Source organism: Protopterus annectens, chromosome 1.part1 (genome assembly GCF_019279795.1).
Source record: "Protopterus annectens isolate FY-2018-M chromosome 1.part1, PAN1.0, whole genome shotgun sequence".
Lineage (NCBI taxonomy): Eukaryota > Metazoa > Chordata > Ceratodontiformes > Protopteridae > Protopterus > Protopterus annectens.
In genome coordinates, this window is record NC_056726.1 from 1120908435 (window position 1) to 1120934051 (window position 25617).

The 25617-nt window shown below is 39.5% G+C and overlaps 1 protein-coding gene across 1 annotated transcript in view; it reads right to left on the reverse strand.

Moving 5' to 3' along the window:
* The window catches only part of LOC122815622 (deleted in malignant brain tumors 1 protein-like), a 569610-nt gene extending 544817 nt beyond the window's left edge, over positions 1 to 24793 (reverse strand). The window contains exons 1-2 of the mRNA XM_044088283.1: positions 24379 to 24793; positions 3119 to 3439 (exon numbers count right to left, since the gene is read on the reverse strand). Coding sequence (XP_043944218.1) covers positions 3119 to 3439; positions 24379 to 24793 — 736 coding nt within the window. The remainder of the gene's footprint in view (positions 1 to 3118; positions 3440 to 24378) is intronic.
* Positions 24794 to 25617: the final 824 nt, after the last annotated feature.

Here is a 25617-nt window from a genome sequence, read left to right on the forward strand (position 1 = left end):
TGGGATTTCACTTTTGTATTTTTAGACAGCAGCTTCTTTCGCTTATTGTATAATTTATTAATGTTAGATGCCCATCAGGATGGTTTGTTTTTTTTCTTGAAGAACTTGCTTTAATAATTTCTGTCATGGCTGTGTCTATACATTTGTGCAGATTTTTAAACAGGGCATCAGTGTATACATTAGTATAGCTGTCAATGCCATCTGTGGAAACTGGAGCTTGGAAGCTGATTATACCTTTCATTAGGAGGGTATAATTATCATTGATGAAGTTCTTTAACCTTCCTTTGGGGAGTTCTGGTGCTCTTGCTACTTCAAACATGAGTGATTTATGGTTGGATTTAATCAGTGCAGACCCTACACTACTCATATTGGTGATGACCAGGTCTAGAATATTGGAGCCCCTTGTGGGATAGTCCACTATTTGTTCCAGGGCATTTGAGTTAACAAAGTGTCAGAATTTTTGTCAAAGTGAGTTTGAGCTCATATAAGTTTCCCAGTTAATGGAAGGATAGTTGAAGTCACCCATAACTAGGGTGTTAGGTTGTATCTTAATTGTCACAAGTAGGTCTTAGTAAGCTGTGTGGGTATGGTAATTAGGACTTGAAGTAGCTCCACACACTTTTCTTGTCTAACAAGTATTGAGGTGTAGTTATCCTTAATGAGGATAGATACTCCACCTCCTTTGATTCTCACGCCTTCAATTTGCTGACTGAAATTGTGAAAGGCATTGTAGCATTGCAAGGCTGGGGTACTTTCTGCAGCCTTGTGCCAGATTTCTGTGACTGCACAGATGTCAATATCTTACAGGGAGAGGAGTGCTTCCAGAGAGCCAGTATTTCATGTTTCTCTGTCTTTATGTCTACATATGTGACTTTGTCTACATCAGTAAAAGAAAAGCTTGGAGATGGATGCTGTGAAAGATGTTTGTCTAATGGACTCCTATATGTCTTACATCTTAATTAGCATAAATGAAGAGCTCTTCTGTGCTTCCAATGAAGATATGTTTGGCCCAGATAAGGATGTCCACACTGGTATGCTATTAGATATATAATCTGAGGAGTGCTGTGTGTAATGAATTTCCTAATTTCATGCATTCTGGTGGTGTTAACTGAAGTGGAATGTTTAATTTTAATTGCATGCTGACAATCTAAACAAGTTCCACATGGTAAACAACCCCATAGTCAATTATGCATATCCTTCTTCATGGCTCCTGTTTTATATAGGAAAAATATTGCTTTAACAGCTTACCTTTCCTATAACCAAATGTTATTTCTTCACATAACCATTGATTCAAAAATTGACCCATTGTAATGCAATGCCAGCATTTCAAAATCCATTCCATAGATAACCCCTTTTTCCTGTTTCTGCACATGGGGTTGGGGTTTCACTTCCACAGTGACAATCATCTACAGCCAAGGACCACACCACTAGATGGCTAACCCTGCCACAGTTGTTCTTTCCTATCATACACTTGCATGCATATTCATACCTATAGCCAATTTAGAGTGTCCACTCCACCTTCTGCATGTCTTTGGAATGCAGGAGGAAACCAACATGAACATAGGTAGGACTTGCATACTCTGCACAGAAAGCACAGCTAAGAAGTGGACTGGAAAAAATCTTGCTGTGAGGTGACAGCTCTGTCCATTGTGCCACTGTGCCACCCAACATTTCTTAATAACATTTTTTTATTTAAAAAAAAAAAGAATTGGAGCCATAACTACATATAAGTCTCTCCAAATCTGGGCTCATGACATCTTGTTTACCTATATATTGTAAAGTTACAAACCTGGAAGTTTGCCTCAGTTCTGTTTTTACTTTATCCAACAATTTGTTAGTATAACCAAATAAACCTGGTGGTAATGTCCTCTGCCAATCAGAATGAATTTGAAGGTTCTTAACCAAAATGATCATGGGCCTAAAGTACCTGAGCTATAAAGAGAAGTTTGAAGCTCTATACCTTTATTCAATGTATTACAGACTTCTGAGTGGATACCTCTTCCTCTAGCTTTCTATGTCATTACAGATACCAATGTCCTGTACTTCTGTTATTTTTGTCAGGTAATGTGGCTTCACCATTACAAGAACTAGGGATCTAAATATTTACCAACAGAAAAGTCATGGTGGAGTGAAATATTTATAAAACAGAACCTCTTTAAACTTTGGAATAAACTTCACCTGCATGTTAAGCAGTGGGACTTAATATCTTCCTTTAAGCATAGCCTAGATGACTGGATGAGTTTTCATAAATTTACTCTGGCATTGACTGATATGACATTCCTGGGAAAAAAGAGGTGTGGCCTGAGACAGAATAATAGCAAGGTATTAAATGGTAAGATGTTTAAAAAGCCACAGTGTATGTATTAATATACGAATCTGTGAAAGTATGAATATTATTTCAAGCTAGCTCCATGTAGTTCCAGCAACTGCACAGTTGTCTGGAGGAAACCAAGGCCAAGGAGTAGACTTTTCTTTAATATTTAAGGATTTTAATTAATTGTATTCTGATAAATTACAAAATAATGACAGACTATTTACAGGACTTGTTAAAGAACACCAAATTGCTGAAAAGAAATAATGATTTAATTTAAACAGTCAGGATGTTGTTTCATGTTTTGAGTTTAATCAGCACTATACCTTGTTCTATACTATTGAGTAATGTCAGGGAGATCAACAGATACACTATGTCTTGTCATTATTGTTAAAATCTAAAAGTATTTTCTTTTGTTAAATACTGTTACAATAACTGAATGTGGCAGTTAATGTAAGAGTTAAGGGTATAAGCTGATTCCTGTAGTCCAAGGTTTGATTCCACTTGACCATTGTGTGACTCTGAGCATGCAGCCTAAACAGACAAAGCTCCCAGGTCCACCTAAAGAGTCATTTTTTCCTGTGGGCTTACTTAATTAATAAAAAAAGTATTTCAGGTTGTACCTTTTTTTAAACATGCAATTCACAGATTAGTACTAGGCTAATTGCCCTTGTGGGTCATTTAAGCCTAGTCAATTACACAATGTGAGAATTAGATCTTGCACCTTGCATCTGTAAGGTGAACACCTTACCCATTAAACCAACATGTGTACTACATAAAGTTATTCTCTTTGTAAAAAGTACTTACCTGAGCACTTAACGTATGGTATATTTCCATATCGAGTTCCATTAGAATCAATGGCTGAGAAAGGACAATTATCTGTGTAACTTTCATTTCCTTTGCAATGAATATCCAACCATGTAGACGCACGTCCATATTCCAATCTAGTTGATGCTGCAATAGCAAATCCACAGCTCATCTGTCTGCATGCGGTGTTTGCATCCTTAATGTCCCATTCAACTACAGGTGTGTTTTGATAATAAAAACGACTTGACATAGCAAATTTGACTTTGCCTGAACAGTAACCATCTTGTTCTGAAAATTGTATGCTGGTTATTCTTTGCTCACCTGTGAACAAAAAATAAATAAGTAAAATGAAAAAGTAAAACATTATGTAGTGGCAAAGGAAGTCTGAGAACAACATTGCCATAAACTGAATTCTAAGATGATTACATATAAATGTGATACATGCCTTATGGCAGAATGTTCTGCTAAGCAGTTATCCTTATAATCTGTTCCTTCTATGTGAAAAAATGTAATTTCTGTGCATTATTACACTCTTTAGTTCTTTAAATTTTTAGTTCAAATGTAACATCAACATAAAATGTAAATGTCTGATATGGATGTTAAAAAATAAGCTAAAATTAAGTGGCTAGTGACTTTTGAGCAAAAATATATTTACATTAAATGTCTTATGTATTTATTGATTTAAATTTATTTTGATGTGTAGAACATATGCAGTATTTTGTATAATTTTTATCTTTAACCCCCCCCCCCCCATACACACACACACAATATTTCGGCTTTGTTTTTCCCATGTAAAAACAACAGAGTCTATCTGTTTACTATCAGCAGCTCTATTTACTACCTAGTTAAAAAGTCCAGCAAGGAGCTACTCTCTGAGGAGGCCATTTCTGGGTTGCATATCCTCAATTGACATGTTGGAGAGATATATGAAATGGTCCATAGTAATGCATCATTCTTGGTATCTACTGGGGAAATGGTGGCACTAAACACTACTTCCTACTACATGCTGAAACTGTACGGTTGTCTGTAATGCCAGAATAGACTATTTGCCCTTTCCTGACCGCTAGCTTTCATTAATTAGAGTGCACAAGCTCCTTGACAGACTGCATCTTTAAAGCCCCAAATTCTGGAAGCTACCATGTTTCTGTCTTACAGGTGAGGTTCAAGCAGAGAGAATTATGACCCAGGATGAGTGACCAAGCTCATCCCCATACTCTTGTCATACCCTTGCTGGCTCCACAAGGACCCAGCCATCTTACTCAGACCTACGACAGCAGAGTCTGTAGTTGGTGCTCCATTTAACAGCTAAACTCACACTGACATTTGGTAAACTGGAATGGGTGTGAAGGATGATTGCATATTAATGGCAATAGCTATATTCTTAACAGAATGAATTGTCTCATTCTCCCCTATCCTTATTTTGGCAACTACAAACATTTATATAGAACAACCAATAATGTGTTTTAAAAGTAGCTTGGAATGCCATTTCAAACATGACAGTAGCAAAATAAAATGTTTTGTTTAAAATCAGTCTTGCCATTCAAAAGAGAAATGCATTATAGGTTCATAGGTTGATACTATGCTATCTGCCCTGGGGCATTTATAAGCCTAGCCACAGTGTGTTTGGCTTTCACCACCCTTTTAGATTAGTTGACTGTGCCTCTGTCTAGTAGGGACACAGAAGAGATCCCAGGGGAAAACCTACGATTTCCCATCCACTCGTCAAGATTTCTCTTGAAGAGGGTCATTGAGGGGCTCTGCCTAACATGGATTGGGATTTTCTTCCAGAGTGAGGGGAGCCTCTGGGATATGAATCTGTCCCTCCAGCATGTCTTATTTATTTCTGTGCTGAGGTTTAAGTCCCTGGAGCGTGTAGCTCTAAGGGATTTGGATTTCCTGAGGTGGAGCATGTCCATTAATTCTGGGTTGGACATGGCTTTATACGTCAGGCACAGATCACCTCTGAGGAGGCGGTAAGCAACTGAGTAGAGCTGGAGTTTCTTTAGCCTAACTGCATAGGGCATCTGTTTAAGTTCCTTGATCCTCTTGGTGAGGTACTTTTGGGGTCTTTCCAGTTGCTGCAGGTGTCGGGTAAGGTACATCCCAAATGGGGCATTGTATTCAATTATGGGCCTGATGAGTGATTAGTAGAGGGGCACAATGACCTTTCTTGATCTAGATGTGAACCCTTTCGTGGTAAGGTGGGCTATATAGAAGGTCTTTCTAACCACTTTGGCAATGTGATTGTCAAAGGAGAAATTGCTATCTACTTGGGTCCCCAAATCCCTAATTACTTCTTCTGTACTTAATGGATTACCACCTATGTGGTAATTTGCGGGCACTATGTTTTTCCCAAAGGGGATGACTATGCACTTTTTGGCATTTAGCTTTAGCCCATGGCTCTGGCACCATTTATCCGTCTCTGTGAGACCCTTTTGGAGGATGCTTGTGTCAGTTGGTGAGTCAGTTATGGCACCCAGTTTGCAGTCATCTGTGAACTTGGTCAGCCATAGTCCTTCTGTGTTAGCCTATATCTCAGAGAAATATATACCGAACAAGAGAGGTCCCAGGACTGAGTCTTGTGGGACGCAACTTGTAACTGGTTTAGAGTCTGACATGGCACCTGCAATTCTGACCATGTGGGTTCTATCCCTGAGCCAGTTTGAAACCCATCTCATGACATAGGGATTGATATTTAAGCTGGAGAGCTTATTTATGATGCCCGAGTGGGGTTTTGTGTCGAAGGCTTTTACGAGGTCCAGGTAGGCTGTGTGGACTACCTTCCCTTCATCTATGGCCTTGGTGACTGTTTCAAAGAAGTCGACCAGGTTCAAGAGGCAAGATCTGCCCTTAACAAAGCCAAATTGGGTAGGATCCAGTGTTTGGAAATCCCAATGTCTATGTTTATGAGATCCCTGATGATATGCTCCATAGCTTTGCAGACCAGGCTAGACAGGCTTATAGGGTGATAGTTTCCGGGGTCCATTGTGGCACCACCTTTGTGGAGTGGGACCACTGTTTCTGTACGCTATTCCTTGGGTACATATCCTGTAGTAAGGCTGAGATTGAACAATGACTTTATGTGAGGGTTCAGTTCTTCTTGGAGCTCATGTAAGACGCAGCCCGGGACACCGTCCGGTCCCATTGATGCTGTGTTTTTTTGCTTTGGAGAGGGCAGCTCTCACCTGTGCATCTGTGATGTCAGGGAGGCTACACTCTGTTGGGATAGACATTTGCTCTTCTGGGGGGGGGGGGTGGAGAAGTTTGCACTGAACCTGTCTGCCAGGATGTTGGCAATGTCTGTGGGTTCAGTGTATTTTTTGTCATTTTGTACTAACTCAGAGCATATCTGGGAGTTGCCACCCAGGTTCCTGACATAACTAAAAAAGGCCTTGTGATTATCTTTAGCATCTTGTGCAATTTTTCTTTTGAAGCTGGCCTTAGATTATTTTATGAGGGATCGTAGTTTCTTGCTAGTACTGATCAGAGATGCCTTCCCTTTTTAGGATGTTGCTCTATCATGTAGTAGCTTCCTCCTTCTGTTGTATAGCTTATTTATGGCATACACGTGTTATTGATGGTGTTTAAGTGCACTTACATGAAGTTTGCTGCTATTCAGAGTTAAATAAAAATGTCCCACAGATGGCACAAAAAGTTGATTTTTTAAACTAACAACCACGTTGCAAATATGAATATGAATGAAAGACTACTTTAAAACTTGTGAGCATGAAGAACCTCCTTTGTGTCATGACTTTTTTTCTTTAAGCATCATAACAGCTGCCATGCAAGGTTAAGGTTGTAAACTGTAGTGTCTGGGGCACAGAATTTGATATCCTCGGCCTTCATTTGCCAACCATGTGACCTTGAGCAAGTCCTTTAACTTTAATTTTTTTAGGGTTAGGAGTGCTTGTAGCAAGTGGAGATTTTAGGGGGAGGGTTGGAATAATGATCAAGGTCTTTATCACAAAACAAGGTACAGAGTTTGATTCTGACCTTGGAGTACTGGCTAAGCTTGTAATAATCTGCAGACCAGTTGTTTCATCTTTTAGAAGTAAAGTGTGGTATAATGGTTAAGCTCTTTACATCATAAATGCAGGATTTGATTCCAACCTTAGGTTATTGACTACGTATAACAGCCTGCAAACTGATAGCCTAGTATTGACCTTTGTGTGGTTCTGTAGCACAGTGGTTTAGGTCCTAGTACTAAGTTTGAATCTTACGATGTCTTCCTTGAGGGTGTGTTTCAACTCTTGTTAACCCCCACAGACAGAGGAAATTTAAGACTCCACACTGAGTTGAATGAAAAGCTGTAAACTATAGAAAATGAGCTTTTCCTCAAAAAGAGATGAAAAGAGATGTCAGTTGCACCTGTGTGGTGATTCTGTTATTTATTTATTTATTTATCTTTTTGTACTTTTTTGCATTTTTCTGTGTTTTAGCCAAAGTACTTATCTGTTTGCATTTTTTTACTTTATTCTGCAACTTTAGTTTTGTAGTTTGATTTGAAATTTTGGGAGAATTGTTAATAACTGTAAGACCTGAGCATCATTTATACACTGCACTGCACTGCACTTCTATCTCCATAAGTATTACTGGTTAAAAAAGTTAGCTGATTGTATTTTGAACTTGGTTTGGGGCCTTAGTCTTGTTGTTTTATTCACAAGTGTGGGAGAATTGTGAAATACTGCTTGATCTTGGCCTCATTTATTACTGCAATTTCCCATAAGCAGTGTACTGTTACATTTTTGCCTGGTCTGGTGCCTTATGTAGTGGGGTTGCAAAAGTGACATTATACTGACATTATACTGTTTTTACTGCGGGATGTGTGTGTCTGTGCTTCTATAGCTGCTCCCATTCAAGTTCTCCTACTAGAGATTTCCTTCTGCTTATCATTTGCCTGTTTAAAGTTGCATTCCAGTGTTTGTAGCTTTGCAGGTTTTCCCCTGATCTTTGAGCTTGTGTCTTCCCCAGCTCCCACTCAAACATTTTCTCTATAAATGTGGTGAGTTTGAGCACTCTTAGCCCATTACCACAGAGCTCAGCAATGCTTGTCATCCTCACCTGTGTAGTAATCTGTGCATTTACTGCATCTAGTGATATGTTGGCTGTGATAAGTAGTTAACTTGAAAAAAATCCACTGCTTCAAGTTATTTAAGTGCATCACTGTTGCTTTCTTGAATAACGTATTGCATTTAATTACATTTTAAGACTGTAAGCTGCATTTGTTTCCCATTGTTTCAATATTTGATGTCTCTTTTCAGCGCTTGCATTATACCCAGAACTGAGTCCTTCAGCAATTATTATGGAGTTATATGTATTGGTAGCATATCTCAATAAAGAGATGAACTGTATTATAAAGAACAAACTGCTGATCCGAACAAACTACGAACAAACGTCCACTGGAAACAATAAAGGAAATTAGTTGTTTAAGTAAATACCAACTTAATTTTCGGGTTACTAGTAGAACATAAACTGTGAAGACTAAATATAAATTTCAGTTCCAGGAACTATTTATAACATATCTCAATAAAACTGTAAATTCTTTTGTATGAGACCCACTACCTCTTTTACTAATGGAACTGCCTGGGTATCCTTCTTCTACATTACCCTTGTTTCTGCCTACAAATCCTTGCATTTTATGACTTTGTATCTCTCTCTCTACATAAGACACTGTAGTCACCGGGTGTAGCAGTTTCCGTGATCGATGCTACTTTTGTCTTCTTTTCAAGGACTACTAGATCTGATTTTCTTGCTTCTGTTTTTGGAACCGTTGGTAACGGGTAATCCCATGTGAAATAAACTTCAGCATTCTCTAGAATGCTTTGTGGCTCATATTTCCAATGCTTTTCACTTTCTTCAACATTGTAATGTTTGCATAATTCTCAATGCAACAGTCTTGCCACATTATTATGCCTTTTAGTATACAGGCCCTCTGCTTTTATGTATCACACCCAGCCATAAGATATGCAACTGTTTATAATTCTGTTTTACGAAATCTGCATTTGTCTCTTTCTCCCACATGTTCAATGGACTTTGTAAACCAATGTGTATGTAGTCCACTATCCGGGGCCGCCAATACTAACCTTTTATCTTTTGGTTTAAATTCGCCTCTCCTTAACCATTCCTGTATCAGATCCTGATTGGCATGAGATGGTTTCAAGAGTTTTCTGCACTTACAACTACATTTATGCTTTTTCCACATTTCTTGCCTTCTCAGCTGGTCCTTCTCCTTATATTCTTTATTTTGTTTTTTGGCACATTCAGTTGCTGCCTGATGTTGAACTCTAGTTTGATTTCCATTCCTGTTTGACACCAATATGCTTCTGCTTAACTAAGCATGGAAGATTCCTTAGACTTGTTCTACTCATGTTTTCAAACTTTCACTGTGCTAGGATTTTGTGAGGTCAGCAGGTATGTATGCAGTCATACAGTGGGAGATCTAAACATTTAATCAATTTCAAGTAGGCCTATACCTCCTTCTGAATGGGGAACATATAATCTTGGTATACACTGATTTTTATAAGTTATTTGATAAGCATGAATCATTTTTCTTGTTTTTCTGTCCAATTGATCCAATATCTTTTGGGCCAGTCAATCACTCTAAAACTCTAAGTTAGAACAAGAAAAGCAAATTGGTTTATAGCTTGGACTTTGTTCCTTGATGCTAGGGCTGTTTTAGTATTCATTTTAGTCTTATAAAATATTCCTTACTGAGTTTTGTTTGTATTTGTTCATATTTTATTGCCAACCCTTCCTCATTTCTCAAATATTTATACATTCACTCCTACTCAAATTCCTTTATATCACATTTCTGTCCCGGACATATTTTCTTGGTGCTGCAGCTTTCCTGCTTTAAATGTTACTTTTGCACATTGATCAAGACAAAATGATATTCTTATTTCATCTGAGAAAGTTTTGTCCACTTGTAGTTGTGCTTTCAGCTCCTCATCTGACAAACTATAGAGTTCTAAATTACCTACAAAAGGAAGATGAGAAGTCTTTGCACTTTGTTGTTTTCTTGGAGCCCAGTTGCAACTTATTATCCTTCTGTTCTATCCCCATGCCTGAGTTTTCATCTAAATTACTATAAACTCTGTTGGCATTAATTTCAGTGTATAGTTTATACATCACCAGAAGGTTTGTTAATAATGGAGTAAATAAGGGGCAGTTGAGATAGTAGCAGCTGGTGGGGGATCTTAAACCAGTTTAAGGATTTGAGAGAAATACAGTGGTGTAATTTGTAGGGTTGGTTAGCAGTGAACTAAGTGACTTCATTATACAAGAGTCTGAGTTTACATCTTAGGCAGGATTGTGAATTGGTTAAGATCAGAGAGGCATAAAGAAGACTAGGAAGAAGGTAGGCCCAGACTAGGGAAAGCATGGAGTCCTTACTTTGAAATTTTTTGTTTCTATAGAGCAAACCCAATTTTTGGTGAGTCTTTTTTTCTGCAATTTTGGACATGAAGATTGAATTTTAGTTGACCGTCTATGATAGAGCCCTGCAGCTTGGTGCAACTTTGTGTTTATAGCACTGTTGCCAAGGGATGTGACGGTGAATGAAGATTTAAGATGTAAAACAGACTTTGAGAGGAATAAAAGAAGTTTGGGTTTTTTGGGAGGATTTAGTATTACTTGATTGTCAGTTTGTCATCTTTTGATGAAGTTAAAGGAGTTTTGGGTTAAAGCACGGAGATGTGCAAGATTATTTGAATTGCAGAGGATTTTGTGGTGAGATACAGTGTTAAAGGCTTTGGAGAGATCTAAAAATACAAAGAAAACCAGTTCATTATTCTCTCTAGCTTGACACATAGTATGAATGAAGAAGATTATAGCAGTAGTTATGCTAGGACTAGGGTGGAAGCCATGTTGGGTAGCAATGAGTAGATCTTCCTGAAGAAGAACTGTCAAGGAGCTGTTTGCATATGCATTTTTCCAGCATTTTTGAGAGGGGGGACAGAATGGCTATGGGCCTGTAGTATGAGAGGTTAATGGAGTGTTCTCCTTTATTGATGGTATAGTGAAGAATTGTTTGTAGATAGAGGGGACTGTAGTTCATGGATAGACTGGTTTATGAGGATAGAGATGGTGTAGGCTATTAAGCTAGCAGATAGCTTTTGGATGACTGGTGATACAATATCTGCTGAGGGGACGAACAGCTTCAGTTTGTTTTGTAGACATTTAATGTAGGCTGTAGGTACAGGTTTGAGTGAAACAGTAGTTCTAAGGCCTAAGGGAGATGGAGGAGTAGTAAGATTGGGTGTGTGACTATTATCGGTTAGTTTGCTATTGGATTAAATGAAATAAGAGTTAATGATTGCAGAGGTTTCTAGGGGAGAACTACTGAGGTAAGGGTTAGGTATAGTAGGGCTACCAAGGTACAGAATCTTTTTTTATGCTGCACCAGAATTTTTTAGGATTGGTGTGATGGTTTGTTTGAAGATTAAGGCAGAAGTTTTGTTTTTCTTATAACTGACATGTTTTTAGTGAGATTTCAGAGTTCTTTACAGGTTTGGAGGTGGATGGTGGATTTTGTTTTTAGCCATTTTTCCAGCCATTATCCCTCTTGTACAAAACAGAGCAAGTAGAGTGAGAAAGCTGAGGTGCAAAGCGATATTTCACTCTGATTTTCCTAATGGGAGCAGGGAACTGATAATGTCTAGAAAAATGCAGTAAAAGTTTTGTACAGCTTCCTCAAAAGGAAGGTTTAAGAGGAAGAACCACTTTATAGAGGATAGTCTGCTGTTGAACTTTTCAGGGTTAAAGTTGGTGAGACTATGGCACTCTTTGTCTTGGTGTGGCCTAATATGTTGAGGGGAGTATCTTTGGAAGCATGTGGGAAGGTGGTCACTTATAGAATGTGTTGAGGTTGTGATACAAGTTTGGATTGAATACTCGGATCCAGTCAAGGATAGAGCTGGAGTTGGTAGGTTTGCTGTAGTAGGTTGTGGTTGAAATTAGTTGTGTGAAGTTGTGGGCATTTACACTATAGTTAGGGGAGTCAGTGGTCAAGGTTTGCCAATCAATATTAATGTCTCCAAGAATTACTGTTTTATAAGATATGTAGTGAGTGATCCAGGAGAGAACATGCTCAAGAATGGGGATGTTGTAACCTGGAGGGATATATATTGCAGTGATCATACGTCTTTTCAGATTGTTAAGTTTTTAAGTTTGCAGTTTACTAGGAAAAGTTCTGCAGGGTGAAATGTGGGGAGTGAAATGATAAGGAAGACAGGCTAAGTTGGTCAGAATAAATTATACCTCCTCCATTTTTGTGGACCCTGTCTGAGCGAATGATATTGTACCAGGGGGGATTTGTTATGAGAAATGTGGTGTTTGAGCTAACTTTGGGTGGGAATAATTATGTCGGGTGAGTATTGGGCAATCCATGAATGAAATTTACTGACTTTGTTGATAATCCTGTGAATATTCTATGAGTAAAAGGTTGGGCACTTGGTAGAAAATGAGGGATGTGGGGGAGGTGGGGGTGGGGAAGGTGTCATAAGAGGAAGAGGAGTGGGGGCCAGGGCTGGGGTAGATATCTCTAGATAAGAATAAACTTTTGATGAAGTGTATGCAGGTGTAGTATTTAGGCTTAGTTTTGAGAAGGTGTGAGGACTGGAAGACTATTTTGAACTTAAAGGATTTTTCTAAGTTTCTGAGTGGGTTACTTAGTATAGGAGGTAAGTTTGTGGGAGATAGTTCAGTTTGATAGGAGGGCAGGTGATAGAGTAGAGGAAGAAAAGGACAGGTGACATGATGAATAACATGGTTAGGCAGTGTGAGAATGTAAGAGTGGTGGAAATTTTAAAGAAATGTAGGAAAAGGAAAAAGGTGGGATGTCTGGATTTGAGTTTGCTGATGGGAGTGTTATGGTAAGGATAAGTTTTAGAAATGGAGAATACAGTGTTTGTGATGTACAGTAAGGTTGTGAAGCACTGTGGGTGGAGCAAGGTGAGAAGGGAAGAGGAGTGGAATTATAGGGAGTGTTTTGATTGGTAAGGGTGTGTAGCTGGAGGAGGAGTTGTAAGGAGGGTGGGTGAAAGTGTTGACTGAAAGGATAGAACAGGAAGACATGGAAGGAAGGGGAGGGGAAATTAAGGGTTTCAGTATAAATTTAGATGGGTGTGGGGGAGAACTGGGGGTAGGGTAGGAGAATGGAGCATGCTGACCCATGACAGTGATGGGAAAAATGGAAAAATAAATAATCAATGAATAACCTTAGGTAAATCAATGACACAGAAAGTAAAATGTCTAAATACTGTCCAAGTAAGTGTTGGCTTTTCCAGGTAGTTATTTTAATCTGACAGTAACTGCAGTTTGAAAAACAGTGGTCAATTCATTGTGTTAGCCTTACTTTTTACGGCTGTATTAGCCTTACTTCTTACATCTTACTTCTTACTGCTGTGAGAAAAGTAATGGTCAATTGAGCTAATTAGGCTACGGTTGGGGTTAAGGAGAATCCAGGTCAATATCAGGGGAGGGTGAAGGAATTTTTACATGCTGCATGTTTTCATGATATAACAATCAGATTAGAGGGGAACACTGCAATTAAAACAGTAGTTTAGATAGTATGTACAATATTTTTCTTAGCAAAAAGTAAACAAGTGGTAAATGGATGTGTTCAGTACGCAGTCATTGCATAGAATTGCATCCCTTGTACCTTTAACCAAATGGCACTTAGTAATTATAAACTATTTGGGTGGTGCAGTGGTACAGCATTTAGCATAGATGCCCAAGAGGTTCCCTGGTACGATTCTTAGCCGGGGTACCTTCTGAGTGTAGTCTGCATGTCCTCCTTGTATTTGTGGGTTTCTTCTGGGTGCTCCGGTTTTCTCCCACATTCCAAAAACATGCAGCAGGTGGAATGGACACTGTAAATTGGCTCCAGGTGTGTGTGCGTGTGTCCGTGTGTGTGTGTGTGCATGTGTGTGTGTGTGTGTGTGTGTGTGTGTGTGTGTGTGTGTGTGTGTGTGTGTGTGTGTGTGTGTGTGTATAGTCTGGTTGAATTACCATGGCAGGGCTAGCCACCCATCAGTGTAAAGCTTTGTTCTAGATGATTGTCATTGTTGAAGTGACACCCCATGTGCAAAAATGGGTAAAGGGGTTGAGGAAGGATGCATGGACTTTATAGTTATAAAATGAACTGGCACAATACCCAAGCAAAAAGAATAGACAAATGCTTTTCCTGGAATCCTAGCAAAATGTATAGGAAAACAAAACACTGACATTGAAGCCAGGATCCTCAAATGCTACAAAATCTTGGATTGTTAATGGCTGGTTTCATTTAACAATATACCAAGCTGATATGATACAGTGTTTTCACATCATGGTGGGCAACATATTCTCAAATGCAGTTTCATATAAATTGTATTTATTTATTGGGTAGGTTTTGCTGACAGTGCAGTAGGAAGGGAGCTGATGACTGATCTGTGACACGTTTTACTTTTTCCAGGTGCTTGATGCCCCCCCATGTTTGCTGATCATTCTGCTTTCTGGATGGACTATCATTCATTTTGACGTGAGGGTCATATATTATTTGATATGTCCTAACCCCTTGGGTGGAAGGACAAGTGACCTATATCATTACAGGGACCACTACAGTCTCCTTCACAATTTATTTTATTTAGGTTCATAGGTTCATACTAGGCTATCTGCCCTAGGGCATTTATAAGCCTAGCCAGAGTGTGTTTGGCTTTCGCCACCCATTTTAAATTAATTTTGCTATGCCCTTTTTCGAGGTTAGTATACTGTGCCTCTGTCTAACGGTGACACAGAAGAGATACCCGAGGTAAACCTACGATCTCCCATCCACTCATCAAGATTCCTCTTGAAGAGAGTCAATGAGGGACTCTGCCTAACCTGGACTGGGATTTTATTCCAGAGTGAAGGGAGCCTCTGGGTTATGAATCTGTCCCTCCAGCATGTCCTATTTATTTCAGTGCTGAGGTTCAAGTCTCTCGAGCGCGTAGCTCGATGGGATTTGGATTTCCTGAGGTGCAGCATGTCCATTAATTCCAGGTTGGACATGGCTTTATACATCAGGCACAGATCGCCTCTGAGCAGGCGGTATGCCACTGAGTAGAGCTGGAGGTTCTTTAACCGGGCAGCATATGGCATCTGTTTAAGCCCTTTGATCCTCTTGGTGAGGTACTTTTGGGGTCTTTCCAGTTGCTGCAGGTGTCTTGTAAGGTACATCCCAAAAGGGGCATTGTACTCAATTATGGGCCTGATGAGGGATGAGTAAAGAGGCACGATGACCTCCCCTGATCTAGATGTGAATCCCTTCATGATTAGGTGGGCTATATAAAATGTTTTTCTAACCACTTTGGCCACATGGTTGTCAAATGAGAGATTGCTATCAACTTGGGTCCCCAGGTCCCTAATTACTTCTTCTGTACTTAATGGATTATCACCTATGTGGTAATTTGTGGGTACTTTGTTTTTGCCAAAGGGGATGACTATACACTTTTTGGCATTTAGCTTGAGGCAATGGCTCTGGCACCAGTTGTCTGTTTCTATGAGGCCCTTTTGGAGGATGCTTGTGTTGGCTGGAGAGTCGATTATGGCACCCAGTTTGCAGTCATCTGCAAACCTGGTCAGCCACAGTCCTTCTGTGTTGGCCTCTACCTCCGAGAAATATATACCGAACAAGAGAGGTCCCAGGACAGAGCCTTGTGGGATGCCACTTGTAACTGGTTTGGAGTCTGACATGGCTTCAGCAATTCTAACCATGTGGGTTCTGTCCTTGAGCCAGTTTGAAACCCATCTAGTGACATAGGGGTTTATATTTAAGCTGGTGAGCTTACCTATAATGCCTGATAGGGGTATTGTATCGAAGGCTTTTGCGAGGTCCAGGTAGGCTGTGTGGACCACTTTCCCCTCATCAATGGCCTTGGTGACTGTTTCAAAGAAATCAACCAGGTTTAAGAGGCAGGATCTGCCCTTAACAAAGCCGAACTGGGTGGGATCCAGTGTCTGTAGGTCCCAATATCTTTATTTATGAGGTCCATGATGATCCTTTCCATAGCTTTGCAGACCAAGCTAGTCAGGCTTATGGGGCGATAGTTTCCAGGATCCATTGAGGCACCACCTTTGTGGAGAGGGACCACTGTTGCTGTACGCCACTGTTTGGGTATATATCCTGTAGTAAGGCTGAGACTGAACAGTAGTTTTATCTTTGGGTTTAGCTCTTCTTGGAGTTCATGTAGGATGCAGCCCGGGACACCGTCTGGTCCCATTGATGCTGTGTTTTTTGCTTTGGAGAGGGCAGCTCTTACCTGAGCATCTGAGATGTCAGGGGGGGCAGCACTCTGCTGGGATAGATATTTGCCTTTTTGGGGGGGGGGGGGTTGCGCTGAACCTGTCAGCTAGGATGTTGACAATGTCTGTGGGTTTGGTGTATTTTTTGTCATTTTGGTCTAATTCTGAGCATATCTGGGAATTCTTTCACTGTGGTTTTCAGGGCAGGGGGTGGAGTCGGGATGTGAATATCCAGTGAGATTAGTTTATAGTCTGATCTTACCAGTGAGAGATACACTTCTGGTCTGGAGCATAGAGTCCCCATGTTGGTGATGATCAGGTCCAGTATGTTTTCCTCTCTTGTGGGAGTGGTAACAAGTTGTTCCATAGCATTTAAGTTTATAAATTCTAGGAACCTTTGGGCTAGGGTGTTGGAGCTTGAGTAATGCTCCCAGTCTATGTTTTGGTAGTTGAAGTCGCCCAATATAATGGTGTTTGGAGAGACCTTCATATTTTCCAGTGTTCTCAGGAAGGCTGAGTGGGGTTCCTGAGTTTGGGAGGGTGGTCTGTAGCAGGCTATAAACTGGAAGGCAGTTTTACCAACTGTTAGTTGCACATGGATAGTCTCTGATGCTTCGTGCTGTTCCACCAACCTGGAGGTGTGGGTACCTTTAACGAATATTGATACTCCCCCTCCTTTTCTGGTTCGGTCCAAGTTTTGGGGCCGAAAAGCATGGTATGAGGTATAATCTGGTAGTGCTGGGGTGCTCTCGGGAGCCTTGAACCAGGTTTTTGTTACTGCACAGATATCGAGGTTCTCCATGCTAAGGAGTGTTTTGAGTGCATGCATCTTGAGGTTTAGACTTCTGGCGTTGAGTAGCATTACTCTTAGTTTCTTATCCCTTGTGATACCTATGGAGGTGGGTTTGTCTTTTGAGCCTTGCCTAAAAAAGGCACTATGGGGGTAGCAAGAGCCTTTGCCAATATCCGAAAGCCCAGGGTTGAGAGGTGCAAGCCGTCCCTAGCGAAGCATCGTGGCTTTGTCGAGCATGCCATCCCAGGCTGACAGGCACTGGATCCCCTTTGAATGACACCAATACTTAAGCCATTTGTTGAAATTGATCATCTTGTCTTCATACTGTGGCATCATTCTTGGTGAGGGTAAGATGCTACTCAAGGTCAGGGTCATACCGGCCTGGGCTACATGCTGAGAGAGCTCCTCTATGTCTCTTTTCATGTAGTTCAGGGAGGTACGTCTCAGGTCATTCACACCAGCATGGAAAATGACTGAGTCATATTTGTACTTGCCTTGGAGTGACGTGAGTGCTTGTGTTATGTGGCAGATCCTAGCGCCCGACAGGCAGCTCACCGTGACCTTCTCCTTATTCAGCCTGGTGAGCGGGACGTCAATGTGCCTGCCGATAGAGTCACCTATTACAAGTGTATCAGGTGTGTTGTTTAGCCTTAAGGGCTGTGAGTGTTCAGCACACTGGCTTTGTGAGCTATGTGTTGCACGTGTTTTGTTTTGGGGTAGCGGTTGCTTGGGTGTCTGCTATGGAGGTCTCTGCTGCTTAGGCAGATTTTTATTTAGAGCCTCTGAGTATGTTTTTGTGTGTTTATGTGTTTGGTTTGCTGTCGTGGTAGGTCTATGTGAGACTGGAATTGTAGTGAATGTGGTTTCCTTCTCCTCCTGACTGGTTTTGCCAGTACTGAGTTGAGAGAGCTTTGCCTCCAGTATGGCTATATGGTTGCATCTCTCACATGTGTTGGAATTTGTTGGGAGGAGGAAAGGGTTGTCTGTGTACATGAGGCAGTTGTAACATTGCCTCAAGATTCCCAGATTCACCAGCTGGACCGGAGAGGAGATTGACAACTGACCTCTGGACATGCTAGAATAGGATTGGGAATTCCTTTATAATTGAAAAAAAAGGGCCAATGGGAAACAAGGTACTCAAGGGGAATTTGTGAGGGTGTAGTGCTTTTAATTTTTTAGTGCTGACTTAGATAATTGCTTTAGTGAGCAAGTGCCAGGTATCTTAAATGCAATGTGTTACAGGTAACTTAAATGCAAAAATGATAAACAGTAACTTTCTTTCAAGTGAAACAAGGAAATAAGTACAGTAAGCAATGCAGATATCACTAGGGATCCACAGAAGCGCTGAAAATCCACGTTTTAGGTGGAATTAGCATTTCAGGGAAATAACAAGCAAACAAACAACAAGCATACAAACAAAGCTAGATTCAGCAGGCCTGGATCTAGTCTATGCTACAGCAAACAAGGTGTACCAATTTCAGTAAGAAACAGTTCAAATATGCAGGCACTATAAGCCTTTAACCAGAAATTCCCAGCTCAGTAGGGCATAGTCCAGCCTCTCCTCCCACAAGAGTGCAGACCAAGAACCTTCTTAATGTAAAATAACTGGCCTGAAGCCCAAGTGCTTAAACCAGAACTAATACACTTTTAGAATAACAAACACTGAGCCCTCAGTCAGCAGTTCCCAACTTAGAAGGATGTAAGCTACCTGTCCTGCCACCACAGTGCAGGCCACAAACCTTCCTAATGTAAAACAACTGGTCTGAAGCCCAAGTGCTTAATTCAAAAGACTTAGAATGATAGCTACACTTTAATCAAGTTACTACCAAGCAGTAATAAATGCAATTGAATACTTTAAAGAATGCCTGGATTAGTGCTCAAGTTATACAAACAAAGCTAGATTCAGCAGGCCTGGATCTAGTCTATGCTACAGCAAACAAGGTGTACCAATTTCAGTAAGAAGCAGTTCAAATATGCAGGCACTATAAACCTTTAACCAGAAATTCCCAGCTCAGAAGGGCAGAGTCCAGCCTCTCCTCCCACAAGAGTGCATACCACAAACCCTTTTAATGTAAAAAAAAAACTGGCCTGAAGCCCAAGTGCTTAAACCAGAATTAATACACTTTTAGAATAACAGACACTGAGCCCTCAATCAGCAGTTCCCAACTTAGAAGGATGTAAGCTACCTGTTCTGCCACTACAGTGCAGACCATAAACCTTCTTAATGTAAACAACTGGCCTGAAGCCCAAGTGCTTAAACCAGAATTAATATACTTTCAGAATAACAGACAATGAGCCCTTAATCAGCATTTCCCAACTTAGAAGGATGTAAGCTACCTGTCCTGCCACCACAGTGCATGCCACAAACCTTCCTAATGTAAAACAACTGGTCTGAAGCCCAAGTGCTTAATCCAAAAGACTTAGAATGATAGCTACACTTTAATCAAGTTACTACCAAGCAGTAATAAATACAATTGAATACTTTACAGAATGCCTGGATGAGTGCTCAAGTTATACAAACAAAGCTAGATTCAGCAGGCCTGGATCTAGTCTATGCTACAGCAAACAAGGTGTACCAATTTCAGTAAGAAGCAGTTCAAATATGCAGGCACTATAAGCCTTTAACCAGAAATTCCCAGCTCAGAAGGGCAGAGTCCAGCCTCTCCTCCCACAAGAGTGCACACCAAAAACCCTTTTAATGTAAAATAACTGGCCTGAAGCCCAAGTGCTTAAACCAGAATTAAAACACTTTTAGAATAACAGACAATGAGCCCTCAATCAGCATTTCCCAACTTAGAAGGATGCAAGCTACCTGTCCTGCCACCACAGTGCATGCCACAAACCTTCCTAATGTAAAACAACTGGTCTGAAGCCCAAGTGCTTAATCCAAAAGACTTAGAATGATAGCTACACTTTAATCAAGTTACTACCAAGCAGTAATAAATACAATTGAATACTTTAAAGAATGCCTGGATTAGTGCTCAAGTTATACAAACAAAGCTAGATTCAGCAGGCCTGGATCTAGTCTATGCTACAGCAAACAAGGTGTACCAATTTCAATAAGAAGCAGTTCAAATATGCAGGCACTATAAGCCTTTAACCAGAAATTCCCAGCTCAGAAGGGCAGAGTCCAGCCTCTCCTCCCACAAGAGTGCACACCAAAAACCCTTTTAATGTAAAATAACTGGCCTGAATCCCAAGTGCTTAAACCAGAATTAAAGCACTTTTAGAATAACAGACACTGAGCCCTCAATCAGCAGTTCCCAACTTAGAAGGATGTAAGCTACCTGTTCTGCCACCACAGTGCAGACCACAAACCTTCTTAATGTAAAACATCTGGTCTGAAGCCCAAGTGCTTAAAATAAAAGGCTTAGAATGAGTTACACCAAGCAGTAATAAATACAACGGAGTACTTTAAAGATGTTGCAAAGGCAAAATAAAGTAGGAAGAAACACAAATACAGTAAAAGAAGATACTTTTTTTTTTTTTGAGTAAGCAAATGAGATGGGCCCAGGAGTTACAGGACAGAAACAAGTGCAAATGCAGGCTTTCAAATCAGAAAGTTGAGAGAGACGGAAGACTGCCCAAACGGCCGATAACTACAAATTCTGGGCCAGAACCACTCCTTATGTGGTAGACAGGTTACCTAGTGCTTACCACTCCCACTGATAAGCTAGAAGGCTTCCCTCCAACACAGAAAGGTTTGGGGGGCTCAGAAGCTTACAAACCGTCCTGGATACAGCAAATCTATATCTGGAACATTAATTACAGGAAAGGTAGGAAACAGACTTACAATTTTTTTTTTTTTTCAGAAAAGTAGCAAAAACAGTAGTAAAAACAATTCACATGCAGTGCAAGCTGGCACACTTGAGTATGTAGCAATATTAGTCCACACACAGTTTGAAAAAATGTAATTAAATTAAAAAGGACTAAAAGCAAGTGCAGAAAGGGTTTATTAGGTAGAATGCGGTAAAGAGATTGGACTGGGGGAGTGTCCTAGATCAAATCTACAGTGGGGCGGGCACTGCAAAAGCCACCAAATTAAAACTACAGCCAAGAACATTTTATTTATTTATGTCTTAATTAATTAATTAATTAATTAATTGATTGATTGATTGATTGATTGATTAATTAATTAATTAATTAATTAATTTGTTTATTTATTTGTTTATTTATTAATTAATTTATGTACTCTTTGCTTTTTTATTTACTCTTTGATCAGCAGGGTAACTCCCTCTAGATCACTAAGCCAGTGTCCTTTTTTTCTTGGGAGACCCTGAGGTTGTATTTATACTAATAGGAATCTATGTCCCACTGCACTTACAATGATAACTACCACCAGAACACCAGGTTCACCAAATATCCACTCCTGTGGCAACCCTTGAAGCCCCGCTGCTCATGCAGAGTATTATGGTATGGGCAATTCTTTTATGTACCTTTTTCTTCCAGGATAGGCACACCTATTTTCCCCAATCCAACTGCAAGCTGGTAAACATATTCAGACTACCTGACTCATTAGTTAGGCCTGTATTCCTCTACACCAGTACACTTGATCTGTATCACTTTGACATCCTTTTAAATACTTTTGATGCTGCATTCAAGCTCTTTATAAATATATCATTTGCAGCTGTGCACTACCAGATTTTACTTTCCTATTTATGCATATAGAACTAAAAAAGCAGTTGGCAAAATGTGTTTAATATTAAGGTTTATGTGGAAAAAGTTTCATCACTTTTATTAAAATGAAAACAAATGCAAATGTTTACAAGTAAAAACAATCGTATTGTATTGTACAGAAATAAAAAATATCATGAACAAAGTAATATAGGTATATTTCTGTTGCACTCTTTCCACTTTACTCATGTTAGTTCTCTTATAGGGTTTCCATATTGTTATTCCATACTCAAGTTTGGGTCTAATGTAACTAACAAACAATGACTTCATTATTTTTGATTTCCTACACCTTATAAATCTTTTTATGCAACCTATAGTTCAATAACTATCATTAACCAATTGGTTGATATGATTAGAAAAACTCATATCTGAATCTACCCATATACTAAGGTCCTTAAATGAGCCTACAGTTTCCATCACTGTGTGTGTGTTAAATATTCCCCTTTCAATGTATGCCTACCAAATCTCATATGCTTAGTTTTTTATATATTTATCAGTATATTATTCTCCTATGCCCAAATGGTCAATTTAATCAAGTTATTTTGCAGACATACCTTATCTGTAACACATGTAATCAGTTTGCCCAATTTCAGGTCTTCTGCATATAGACTGTACAATACCTCAGATGAAAAAGTTAGGTCTGAAATATACAATCTAAATGTGTCGCCTCACAATGGGAGGTTCTCGGTTCGGTCCTTGGCTGGAGTGCCTTCTGTGCGAGTACTGTGGTCACGTGGGTTTCCTCCAGGTGCTCCAGTTTCCTTCCACAGCCCAAAGACATGCTGTAGATGGACTGGACACTCTAAATTTGCCCTAGGCATGAGTGCGTGCATGTGTGTGCCTTCTGTGGAAGGTTGGGCGGGCAGGCAACTCAACACCGTAAAACTCCAGTGCCAATCATGAGCGGACAGATGATCTGCTGTGTCAACCCCTAATTGAGAAAAGCCAAAGAAGAAGAAGAAACAAGTGTGGACCTAGGACAGAGCCCTGTAGGGCACCCTGACTTTAACCAAGGATTACAAGGATGCTGAAGTGACACCCTGTCCTCATGTACAAAAAGAGGAAAAGAGGTTGAAGATGTATGGATGGACTTAAATGGCACAACACCCAAACAAAAAGAACAGACAAATGTTTTTCCTGGAATCCAAGCAAAATGTGTATGAAAACAAAACACTGACATTGAATCAAGGATACTCAAATGCTATAAACTCTGGGAATGTTAATGGCTGTTTCCATTTAATTGTATACCAAGTTGATATGATACGGTGTTTTCACATCATGGCAGGCAACATATTCTCAGGTGAAGTTTCATATAAATTGTATTAATTTAATGGGTAGGTTTTGTTAACAGTGCAGTGGGAAGAGAGCTGATGACTGATCTGCGACACTTGTTTTTGTCTAGGTGCTTGATGCCCCCATATTTGCTGATAATTCTGCTTTCTGGAGGGACTATCATTCATTTTGCCATGAGGGCTGTATAAATAATTTTCTTGGGTGGCGAAAGCCAGGGTACCTTTGGCTAGGCTTATATAGGCCCTAGGGCCAATAGCCTAGTACCTACCTATGAACCTATGAACCTATATGTCCTAACCCTTTGGGTGGAAGGACAAGTGACTTATATCATTACAGGGACCACCACAGTCTCCTTCACAATTTATTTATTTATTTATTTACTTATGTACTCTTTGCTTATTTATTTCTCTTTGATCAGCAGGGTTACTCCTCTAGATCACTAGGCCATTGTAATTTGTTTCTTGGGAGACCTCGAGGTTGTACTTATACTAACAGGAATCTATGTTCCACTGCACTTAGAATAATAACAACTACCAGAACAGCAGGCTCACCAAATATCGACTCCTGTGGCAACCCTTGAAGCCCGCTGCTCATGCAGGTATTATGGTATGGACAATTCCTTTATGTACATTTTCTTCCAGGATAGGCACACCCATTTTCCCCAATCCAACTACAAGCTGGTAAACATATTCAGACTACGTGACTCATTAGTTAGGCCTGTATCCCTCTACACCAGTACACTTGATCTGTATCATGTTGCCATCCTTTTAAATACTTTTGATGCTGCATTCAATATGTTTATAAATATATCATTTGCAGTTGCAAACTTCCAGAGTTTACTTTCCTACTTTTGCATATGGAACTAAAAAAGCACTTGGCAAAATGTGTTTAATATCAAGATTCATGTGGGAAAAGTTTCATCACTTTTATTACAACTAAAACAAATGCAAATGTTTACAAGTGAAAATAATCAGTGCATTGTATAGAAGTAAAAAAAATGAACAAAGTAATATTGAAGAAGAAATATTAAAGTGAAATAACTGGTTAAAAATGAATTGCTTGTGAAATCCTATTTGCATGGTTGTCCTGCACTACAATGTTAAATACTAAAAAAATGAGACCTTTCTTGTCATTTTTTTTTTTTTTTCAAAATATAAAAACATACAATAATAAAATTCAGTTTTCATCTAAAGCTTATTTCAAAACATTGTGTATCATTTATTAGTTTAATATCTCTTACCTGAGCATTTAATATAAACTTGTTGTGCAGAGTTACAGAACGCATTACTCCACTTTTGACTGGAGCACTGAGACAGAGCAGTCTCATATCCATTGCATGTTACATTGTTCAGCCAAACTCCATTCTGTCCTTCTCCATCAGTTAGGTTGGTTTGTATATCAAAAGGAGTACCACAAAACAGCTCTTTGCAGACTGCATCAGCAGTACCATAATACCAGTTATTATTACAAGCACGTACCCAGCTGGAGTTTAGGTTTACTTCTAGTATGCCATTGCAGCGGTCAGTGCCTTTTACCAGTCTGACAATCACTTCACCTGAAATTATTAAAATGCATTGGTTATCCTCTGCAAAGTTAATATAGTCATGTAGTTTCATAACAGCTGATTTATATTCCAAGGAAAAAAGGTTCAGCATATCCCATACTTAATTAGTTTCAGTAGCTTCCCCTAAAAGTCACCAAAGTCCTACTCTGTATGACCTCTCCAATCTCATCCTCTTCACTGCACTTCTCACCTCTTCCCATCATATCTCCCCTACTCCTTCTCACTGAACCACTTTTCCTTTCCTTTGGACTTTTCCCAGACTCTGAGCTGCATATCTGCACTATTGCCTTCCCTAATTGTATATATATATATATATATATATATATATATATATTAATGTTTCCTGTAAATAGTTTGTCAGCTGCCTTCAGCAGTCTCTCTTCTTTGTTAATTAACATTATTATTTTTACTTGCCAGTTGATTGTTTTTGGCACTATACTTTCTCTGTAACTATACTCATAAATTGTTAATTTTATAAACATGATATGTTCTTTTATGGAGCTTTTCTTCCTGGGCCTCTGCTAAAAAAGGGCTCTGTCTCACTCAGACATTGTTGTTCAACAAATAACAAATAAAATATAACATTTTTCATACCATATAATTTCCAGAACTTTCAACAAAACTCTGTTTTCATACAACGCCATTTCCAGGGCTTTCTAGACAAATTGTTTTTTTTCCCTTAAGGTTCATGATGTGTTAACAAGTACATTTCTCTCTTATATTATCTATGAAGGCTTTGCAGAGACACTAAATAATTTGATAGTTTGATATGAGTTTAATAAAAGTTTATTTTCTTTGGACATTCTTATGACTTTATTTTGTATGTAAGAAAGCTATGACTTACTAACAAACGTCATCGTATAGGCCATGGCTTAATTCAGTCAGCCTACACTTTCCTAATGCATGACTCTGTGT